Here is an 11,020-nt window from a genome sequence, read left to right as displayed (position 1 = left end):
GGGCCTGTTCCTATGCTGTACTTTTCTTTGTTCTTTGAGGTTGGACCCCGCTGGATGGGCACAGTAAGACGTCTTACAACACCAGGTTAAAGTCCATCAGGTTTGTTTGGAATCACTAGCTTTCGGAGCATAGCTCCTTCATCCGCTGAGCTAGATGGGAAATGGATTAGATTGGATTGGATTGGATTTTGTCACGTGTACCGAGGTATAGTGAAAACTATTTTTCTCTAGATAACTCTGGACAGGGAGAAAAGTCAGCTGGTCGTCAAGCAACCTTAAAATTAGCTTCACCCTAGCCCACCAACAATGTCTTCGTGTGTAACACTTGCAATGCGGGCTGCAAATGAAGACTTGGTTTAGCTTCACACCTGAGACCACGCCCAGCCCTGGTGTCCCTGGTCTCCAGCACCAGCCCTTGCTGCTTGCACCAGCTCTTGGAAAGATCCTCGGAAACCAGAGCACCGGAGATTTATACCAGCACCGCAAGGCTGACAAAATAACATGTCATTTTCTGATGCGCAATCTCTTCTTTGAAGTGTAACACAGACTTTCCAATTGTCTCGAACAACACATTTTAATTAACTGCAGTAAATCGGCAGCAAAGCAATTCGTACAAGTTGGGTCTTCGAAAATTTGAAATTCGTTTATTTTACATCATGCAGTTTTTGTTATACTTTTTAAAACAAAATCTAAAACTCCAGATAGACCGAGGAACGTCCAAAAGGGGATGTGTGACTGGGAGAGGGGAGGCTGGGTGTGAACTGATGAATCATGTGAAAAAAGTACCAAGCTGTGAGGGGGCGGTGCACACCCCGCCTCCCCAGCCTGGCGGGGCTTATTCATCAGTCCCGCAATGTTCTCCAGGCGGAGACCAGCGTTTCCCATCAGCCCCTGACCACCTCATGGCACGTCCCCGGCTCTGGTGTGGGACCTTTCTGCCTGAACTGAAATCCAGCTGATGAACCTTTCTTCCCCACAGTATGTTTGGCAGCCGCGCTGATGTGTGCAGCAGCTTCCCAAGGTGAGAGAGAGTGTGAGGCAGACATCGCCCGCCCTGTGGGTCCCACTGCTGGATTCAGGGAAGCAAGATGAAGCGTGTTACTCTGCTGTGCCTGCTCGCCGCCCTCAGGACAAGTGAGACCCTTCACTAATTCCCCCCTCATAGTGTTACAGACCAATTCATTCTTGTACAGCAATGGCTACCCAGACATAACTGTGGTGACAAAACCTTTGTTATTTATTTTTTTGTAGGTTTTTCCCAAGGCAGCGAAAGTTGTGAAAACGAGCCACTGTGTGAATCTACAGGTAAGTGACCGTTATAAACTAATCCTGGTTATTGGAATATTGTGTGCAGTTACAGCTACTTTGTTAAACATGCTTCCTCTGTCTACCCTCACATACTGCACACATGCGTTTCATGATTCAAGTCAGCTATCTGCTTCTCGATCTCTTCTAGTTTCAGCGTCCTGTAGTTTAACATTGAACCTTAAAGAGTCACAAATCAGGAGTCCTTGTGGCCAAATACCTCAAACCCCTGCCTCCCGTTTATTGCCTCCTTGACAATAGAAACGAAGATTCCTCGTTCATCAACAGCCCGTCATGATTCTGAAGACCTCCATATATTCTCTCTTTAAACTTCTCTGCGCCGGCTTTGCAGTCTGACAACACTGTATCTCGGTGCCTGTCAGATTCTGAGCTTCAGGATTTGATTGAGGAACATAGGCACCGAGAGTAGGAGCATTCATTCAGCTCCGCCAGTCAGTTAGATCATGGCTGGGCTAATCTGTGTCTTAACTTGTCCAGCCATTTTAGTTGATTGTGTAAGCTTCAATATTCTTACCCAACAAAAAAAATCTACCCATCTCAATTTTGAAATATTCAATTGATCAAGCCTCAGAATATTTTCTTTGTGAGGGAGCTCCAGATTTCGTCCACCTTTTGTGTGGAGGCGTGCTTCCTCACACAACTTCCCTGAATGCTTTAGCTATAATGTTGTGCCCCTTGTTCTATACTCTCCAACCAAAAGAACTTCTCTACCTACTCTATGAACACTTTTAATCATCTTAAGGACCTCAATTAGATCACACCTTAATCTTCCCTATAGAAGTATAATCTATGCAACTCACCCTCCTCATTTACCTCTGTTAGTCCATGTAGCTTTCTGGTGAATCGACATTGCACTGTGTCACAAGCCAGTATAACTTTTCTGAGATGTCGTGCCCAGCACTAAATGCTGAACTCTAAATAGGATCGAATCCAAGAATTGGGGAAGAATTTTATCCCCAGATGAGGGCAGGTGCCGCAATGTGGCGACTAGGGGCTTTCTCACAGTAGCTTAATTTGAAGCCTACTTGTGACAATAAGCGATTCTCATTCTCATGTGTTTGAAACTGGAGTTTCAAATGATGGCCCATTCTTAACTTGTACAGCAAAATTAACAACAGGCCACAGCCAAGTCGCTGGCTTTGAAAGCAGACCAAGGCAGGCCAGCAGCACGGTTCGATTCCCGTAACAGCCTCCCCGAACAGGCGCTGGAATGTGGCGACTAGGGGCTTTTCACAGTAACTTCATTTGAAGCCTACTTGTGACAATAAGTGATTTTCATTTTCATATTGATGTGTTTCATATTGATATTAATGTATAGCTTGCAAGTCACAACTATTAATCTGACATTTTAAAACGCAAATATTATTTGCGATTTTCATTCATTTCAAGTATGGAGGTGCACAGGCACAAAAATTGGCACCGTTGCCTTGCCGGCACCCGTTGGCTCTTGAGTCACCTTCACTCCCAGATAGATGTCTGTTCCTCACACAATGCTGGATCCCTTTTTGACCCCAATGTCAGTGCGTAAGAGGTGGTTCTTATTGAGAAATTGGGAATAAGTGAGTTATAAGGGGCTGGTTTAGCACAGGGCTAAATCGCAGGCTTTGAAAGCAGACCAAGGCAGGCCAGCAGCACGGTTCAATTCCCATACCCAGCCTCCCCGAACAGGCGCCGGAATGTGGTGACTAGGGGCTTTTCACTAACTTCATTTGAAGCCTACTTGTGACAATAAGTGATTCTCATTCTCATGTGTTTGAAACTGGAGTTTCAAATGATGGCCCATTCTTAACTTGTACAGCAAAATTAACAACAGGCCACACTCAGCTATTGATATTGATGTGCTTCATATTGATATTAATGTATAGCTTGCAAGTCACAACTATTAATCTGACATTTTAAAACGCAAATATCATTTCAATTTCTTTGGATAGGTTTTCCTGTTATCTTCATTAATCATTTTTGCTTTTATTACATTGCATTTCCGTCTGATTTTTAAAAAGATTTCTTCCATCTTCCCATTGTTGTCAAACATATTTCCAACTTCCTGCAGCATTGTAAAAATGATTTGGAGCTGATTATTTTATCATTTGCAACTCTATTTTAATTTAAATATGTTTTGAGTATTTGAACTCGAAGCCAAATGATACAAACACTGAGCAAAACTGGCAGACCGTTTAAAAAAAAAAAAAATTCTCTCACCACAACTAATCTTTATCTGTCTTTTTGCTCATTATCATCGTGTTTGTTTCCTAATCAGTACTTTACATTTTTCTGAAAATGTTTAATGACCTTATTTTAAACTAGTGCCAAGACAAAGCCTTTCCAGTACAGCTACAACACTGGCATCTCGCTGACAATGTTGAAAACTGACAGGTGCGCCCCATCCTCTGAAAGTAGGGGTGCACCGGGTGCCAGCCAATACGGTCCTATCAGCTTATTCTCAATCAACAAAGTGACGCACCAAGTCATTAAATATGTTAGCAAACGGTATTTACTCACCAACAACTGGTTCACCAATTCTTAGTTTGGATTCTGCCAAGTCCACTCAACTCTAGACCTCAATGCTGCCTTGGTCCAAACACGGGCAAAAGAGGCGAATTTAAGAGACGAGGTTAGAGTGATTGCCCTTCACACCTAGCCAAGAGTGACATCAAGGAGTACTGGTAAAATTGAAATTGAAGTCAATGAGAATGGGGGAGGGGGGTAGACTTTCCACTGGCTGGGGTCATACCCAAGGCGAAGGAAGATGGTTGTAGTTGTTGGAGGTCAATTAGCTCATTCACAGGACAACTCTGCAGGAGTTCCTCAGGGCAGTATTCCAGGCATAACCATCTTCAGCTGCTTCATCAATGACTTTCATCCATCATTAGGTCAGAAGTGAGGCTGTTCACTGATGATTGCTTAGTGTTCATCATCATTTGTAATTCCTCAGATATTTAAATAATCCATGTTCTCATGCAGCAAAATAATAATAATAATCTTTATTATTGTCACAGCTAGGCTGACATTAACACTGCAATGAAGTTGCTGTGAAAATCCCCTAGTTACCACACTCCGGCGCCTGTTTGGGTACACTAAGGGAGAATTCAGAATGTTCAAATTACCTAACAGCATTTCTTTCGGGACTTGTCAATTACATCAAGTAATTGAAATGCACTTAAGCCAACTATAAATCAAGATTTTAATGTCTCTATCTTGAGATGTATGGCTGGTTTACCTCTCCCAATGATATCTGTTCTTTGTTCTCCTCTCCTCAGTCTTCTTCCTTTGCTTCTTTGTTTCCTCAAGGCAGTGTCCAACAATGAATGCAGTTTCACAATTGTTGGCAGCCTTCCAGTATCTCTCCTCAGTAACTAAATAAATAAAGAACCCTTATTGTCACAAGTAGGCTTACATTAACACTGCAATTAAGTTACTGTGTAAAGTCCCTAGTCACCACATTCCGGCACCTGTTCGGGTACACAGAGGGAGAATTCAGAATTCTCAACTGGTACGGGAATTGAACCCACACTGCTGGCCTTGTTCTGCATCACATACTAGCTGTCTAGCCCACTGAGCTAAACTAGCCCTTCATATGTGTCTCTGGACAGTGAATTGTCATAGAAAGAAGGACATCACAAGCATATCTGATCCTGTTCTCACTCAATGCTGACATAAATTCAATGCCTAGTGAATAGTGATTAAGAACAGGAATATTAGATGCTTTTCTTTCCCTCCGCTGTCTGGGTAAAGAAAACTTTAATGTCTCAAACACTGTCTTGATTCAGGATGGACTGGATAAGCAAACGTGGCATGGGTGCCGAAGCTGGCCGGCGTGGGACCCGAAGGTCAACCAGCATTGGCTCCGAAGGATGGCCAATTGACCATTGACCAAATAAAGTTTGAGAAACCCTGGTCTGGGGGTCTCCATTGACCAGAAGCTCAACTGGACCATCCACATAAATGATGTAGCTATTGGAGTAGGGTAGAGGCTGGATATCTTGTGGAAAGTGGTCATCCTTTGATGCCACTCCACCACATGCGAAGCACAAATCAGGTCTCCGACATTATTCACCTGCCAGGGTCGGTGCAGACTCAATGGGCCGAATGGCCTCTTTCTGCACTGTGGTGATTCTAGGGTGGCTACTGCTGCAACACCATCCAAGGAGTATGGGATCATCCAAGACAGAACCACCCACTTGATTGGCAGCCCATGCAACACCTTAAGCATCCACTCCTCCCCTCCCCCACCCCCCGAGCACACTGGGGCTACAATATGGCTAAATGATATTGCAGAAGGCAATGTGTGATGTTCGGCATTCTTTGCAACGGTATTCTTAACTATCGCACAAATAATAATTATGGCTGTAGCTTATTTTGTTGTAGAAATTAGAAGTGCACTGTCATTTGGACCTTTATTTAAACTAACGAATGCCAAACTATATAGACTGAGATTCCTTTGTCTTAGATTTCCATCTGCATCAATTTGTGCTGTAGACATTAAAGGCCAAACTATCAATCTAACTCATTTACAGTACATATTATTTTCCTTAAATAGTGAATTTAGACAGCTAAATGTATCCTGTAATTCTGAAACTGACAACATTCTACTTGTTATTCTAATCCACGGCACTGACAGTTCAAGCATAATTTCACATTCAAGGAATGAAAGTAGCAGCTCAGCTTTTACTCTGTTACTCTCAAGGCTTCCTGACACAATGTGGTTTGTCAGTTGCCACTGTTCTATGTTCCAGGCAATGAAATTAATTAAACAACGGTAATGTTTTTGGATTTTATTAGTCAGTTATTCACAGTCAGTAAAGTTTCTCTTGTGCCAGCAACTAGCTAAATACCTGAGTGTTTTTTGAAGAAAGCAACTTTGAGTTAGGTTCCGTTTATATTCCGCCGCATTTCAATAGCCAGTTCACAGACAGCTTCTCTGTCACAAAGGATGTAACTGGACTATCCTTTATTCGCAAACTGAAGGTTGAGCTTGAATGGTGTAAGAAATGCAGTCATAGTAACTTTAGTAACGTAGAAAAGTAGTGTGCGTCAATTAGATGAAAGCTTAACTGATTTGTATCAAATTTTGACTAAAAAAAATTAAAGCAATGGAGGAACAGCTGAAAGTTGTATTTGGACACTTTCAGTGGTGATACTCATCTGTTGGGAGTACACATTGGGAAAGTGAGTTCAAACAGTCTATGGTCCCCCAGCTACTAAATTAACGGAATGAAAATGAAAATCGCTTATTGTCACAAGTAGGCTTCAAATGAAGTTACTGTGAAAAGCCCCTAGTCGCCACATTCCGGCGCCTGTTCGGGGAGGCTGGTACGGGAATTGAACCGTGCTGCTGGCCTGCCTTGGTCTGCTTTAAAAGCCAGCGATTTAGCCCAGTGTACTAAACCAGCCCCAGAATGTCTGGACAGCCATTACATGTTCCCAGTGAATGATGTTGATCAGGAGTGTTCAAATGGAAAATGTACCCTTCATTAAACATCCAAAATACCAATGAGTATTGTGAATACTTTTCAAAAAAACTCATAGTTTTGATCACTTTATAAAGTATAGCACGGAAATTCCCTCGCCACTATTCCATTACAGACTGCATTTGGTGTCATAGAATCAGGAAATCCCTACAGTGCAGATGGAGGTCTGCACCGACCCTCCAAAAGGGCACCCTACCCATGTCCACTCCTCCGCCCTGTTGCCATAGCCCCACCCAACTTTTGAATACTAAGGGGCAATTTAACGTGGCAAATTCACCTCACCTGCACATTTTTGGACTGTGGGAGAAAAGCATATTTGGTCATGAGATTAACTTGGACTAGAGGGTGGCATGGTGGTGCAGTGGTTAACACTGCTGTCTATGGTGCTGAGGACCCGGGTTCGATCCCAGCCCCGGGTCACTGTCTGTGTGGAGCTTGCACATTCTCCCATGCCTGCATGGGTCTCACCCACACAACCCTCGGACCACAACATTCGGACCAGTCTGTTTTCCCGTTCTAAGTAGACTTGACCAAGCTAAGTCTGATGTTGCTCATCCTGGATGTGCAGGTTAGGTGGATTAGCCACACTAAATTGCCCCTTAATTACAACCAACTTGGACTACACATCGGTGCCATCACTATGACATCAATTTCCACCGTCAGAATTTTACCTGACTCTGCCTCAGCTCAGCTCATAGAATCATATATCCTATCCTCGAAACCCAGTAACCCCACCTAATCTTTTGGACACTAAGGGCAATTTAACGGGGCCAATCCACCTAACCTGCACATCTTTCGGGGAAACTGGAGTACCCGGAGGAAACCCACGAAGACATGGGGAGAAAGTGGAGGCTCCACACAAACAGTCACCCGAGGCCGGAATTGAACCCGGGTCCCTGGAGCTGCGAGGCAGCCATGCTAACCACTGTGCCACCGTGCTACCCATCTGCTGCTAAAACCCTCATCTAAGACACTTACTTCTAGATTTGGTTATTCCAATGCAGTCCTAGCCAGCCTCCCATGTACCACCATCCATAAACTTGAACTCTCTAAAATGGTGTTGCCTGCGACCTAAGTCGTACTAAACAGGGGCAGATTTACACTTTGTGGGCCTCGCGCTCGCTTTTGTTTCTGCTCCCCTGCCCCACCCCCATGATATCAGGCCCTCCCGACTCCACCCGCTCTTGCCCCACAGAACACAAAGACACAAGCCACAAAAATACAACCTTGATCACTGCCTAAGTGCAAGTCTGTGACACTGGCTAATCTCACCCCTACACACTCCCCCCCCCCACACCCTCACAGTCTGTGCCAATTCCTCACACTCTCAGCCTCACTAATCTCGCTCACCTGGAGTCATCAAGGCAGCCTCTTGCCTGACTATCGTTGGTAAGGCTTGATTTGGTACCTCTCACCATGCTGTTGCTGGCCTGCCCTCAGCTGTGGCTGAGTCGAGTCGCTCCTTGCCTGCTCCCCATGCTGCTCCACGGCTGCTGATCCTGACCGGCTCGCTTACTACCTCATGGCTTTTGCTTATGCCTCGCTGTTGCTGGCTGGCCTGCCCTCAGCCGTGGGTCGAAAAATCTAGTGGCTGCATCTCCTCGGCTAGTTGCTCCTCATCCCGCCTCAACGTTCTGACCAGTCTGTTTTCCCGTTCTAAGTGGACTTGACCAAGCTAAGTCTGATGTTGCTCATCCTGGATCTTAGACATCCTTGTTTTCAAATCTCTCCATGGCCTCACCCCTTCCTCTCTCTGTAATCTCCTGCAGCTCGATAACCTGCCGAGACAACTGCACTTTTCCAATTCTGGCCCCATCAGCATCCACAATTTTAATCACTCCACCAATGCCAGCCATACTTTCAGCTACGAAGGCCGCAAGCTCTGAAAATCCCTTCGTAAAGCCCACTGCCTCTCTATCCTGCTTTCTGGCACTCTTTAAAATCTACCTCTTTGATCAAACTTTTAGTCAGCTGGCCTATATCTCCTGATGTGGCTCAGTACTAAATTTTGTTTGTTAATGCTACTGCGAGGCACCTTGGGATGTTTTACTCCATTAAAGGTGCTAAATTTACATAGGTTCTTGTGATTTTAAATTGCAGTGAGTAGAATTTTGTATGTGCATGCGAAGAGGCTATATATGACAGCATTGCTCACAGTGAGTTCCAGGCTCACATATAGCTCTGGAGCCAAGCTCAGCGCAGCTTGACCCTTTTACAAAATGTCAAGCATGAAACAGTGGTTGTGATGAAAGATAATTTCAGTTTGCATCGTCATAAAGAATGTGTGTTTAATCTTGTGCACGTCAGATGGACCACACGACCTGGAATGCTACTACGTTGGAGAAATTGAAAATGGCTTGAACTGCTCATGGACCCCTGGAAGTCACCACACAAATGCTACTGCCTACACACTAAACATATCCTGGCTGTGAGTTCAGTTGGATTCCATCTTTGCAGATTCTGTCTTATTTTAACTTGGATGTGTTAAATAATGAATGTATAAAAAGAAAAATTGCAAATGTTGGGAATGCAAAACAAAACAGGCTGAGAAAATAACAGTTAAAGAGCGGGGGGCGGGGGTGCTGGTGTAAATGGAATTCCCGACATGTCTAAAGATAACTTGCTTGAGAGGTATCTTATCAGCCAAATGGAGAAAGAAGCAACGTTTTTCCTGGATCTGGGCAGTGAGTGACCAAGTGGAGTAGGTTTCAGTGGGGGAGCAGTTGGGAAACAGTGATCACAATATCATAAGTTGAGAACAGTTGTGCAAAAGGACGAGAGAAAATCAAACATGAAAACTCAACTGGAGAAGGACTAATTTCAATGAGTTCAAAAGTTATCTGGCTGAGGTAGATTGGAATCAACAATTGGCAGGAAATTAAGCAAATGAGTTCAATGAGATCTTCAGAGAGGGTTTTTTTGGGGGGTATAGCTTCGACACATTCGCACGAGAGGGAAAGGAAGGTCATCCAAAGCTAGAGACCCCTGTGTGACTAAAATTATGGAAATTAAAATGAAACCGAGAAAGGAGGCTTATGATAAATGCCAGATCCATAATTAATTGGAGGACTAAGCCGAAAACAGAAAGCACAGGGAAAAATTAGAAAGGAAATAAGAGTAGCAAAGGAAGTACATGAGATTCGATTAACAGGTAACATACAAGTGAATCCACAAATCTATCATAAACATATAAATAGTAAAAGGATAGTCAAAGAAAGGATGGAGTCAATTAGGGTCCGAAAAGGAGATCTTCCTGTGGAGGCAGAAGGCATCACTTGAGGTACCAAAATGGCGTTCATCATCAGTCTTAATTAAAGTTGAGGGTGCTGCCAATGTCACAGTAAAGGAGGAGATCGTAGAGAAATTGGTTAGGATAAAAATAGATAAAATGGATAAAAGAGGAGGTACTAAGCATTGGCAAGTCACCCGGTTTGGATAGGATACACGCTGAGCTGCTGAGTGAAGTAGGGTGGAAGTTGAGGAGTCTCTGTCCGCAATATTTCAATACTTTTTACGTTTGGGAGAGGTGCCGCTGGACTAGAGGATTTACAATCATTAGACCTCTGTTCGTAAAATAGGAGATAAACATGGCATCTACAGGCCCAGTCATGCTGGTGGTGGAACGCTTAGAGAATAACCCAGGAGAAGATTACTTGGAAAAATATGGGTTAATAAATGAAAGTCAACTCCGATTTGTAAAAGGCAAAATGTGTTTTGACTAACTTGATTGAGTTCTTAGATGAAGTAATGGAATTGATCGATGAAGGTAGCATGGTCAACGTGCATGCGTGGACTTTCAGGAGGCATTTGGTAAAGTACCTCATGCGTATTAGCAAAATTGAAGCCTTTGAGATTAAAGTGGCAGTGCCTGTATGGATGCAGAATTGGCTAAGGGACAGACAGCAAGGGCGTATTATTGTTTTCCAGACCAGAGGGAAGTTGTAGTGGCGTTTCCCAGAGGTTGGTGTTGCAACTACTGCTTTTTTTGACATCTATTGATATGATAATGGTATAACAGACTTGAGGGGTAAATGGCCTGCCCTTGTTCTTCTGTTCCTCTTTAAGTTAAATGGCCAAAGAATCAGAAACACGACAAAGGAAACAAGTTCTTCTGATTTGAATGCAGTGTCTTAAAAATTAATGGAAACAGATTCAGTGATCACATTCAACAGGGAACTCGATAAATGGTTAGGAAGAGATGGCAGGACTCCATGCAAAGAAGAGGG

At 43.8% G+C, this 11,020-nt stretch overlaps 1 protein-coding gene across 1 annotated transcript in view; it reads left to right on the top strand.

Moving 5' to 3' along the window:
• Positions 1-862: 862 nt before the first annotated feature.
• Positions 863-11,020, top strand: part of LOC140429215 (interleukin-6 receptor subunit beta) — a 108,558-nt gene continuing 98,400 nt past the window's right edge. Inside the window, exons 1-3 of the mRNA XM_072515934.1 lie at positions 863-1,134; positions 1,252-1,305; positions 9,102-9,222. Of these exons, the coding sequence (XP_072372035.1) occupies positions 1,089-1,134; positions 1,252-1,305; positions 9,102-9,222 (221 nt within the window). The 5' untranslated portion in view covers positions 863-1,088. The remainder of the gene's footprint in view (positions 1,135-1,251; positions 1,306-9,101; positions 9,223-11,020) is intronic.

The sequence above is a fragment of the Scyliorhinus torazame genome, chromosome 9 (genome assembly GCF_047496885.1).
Source record: "Scyliorhinus torazame isolate Kashiwa2021f chromosome 9, sScyTor2.1, whole genome shotgun sequence".
Classification (NCBI taxonomy): domain Eukaryota; kingdom Metazoa; phylum Chordata; class Chondrichthyes; order Carcharhiniformes; family Scyliorhinidae; genus Scyliorhinus; species Scyliorhinus torazame.
Note: the sequence above shows the minus strand (reverse complement) of the source record. Positions and strands in the feature narration are given on the sequence as shown.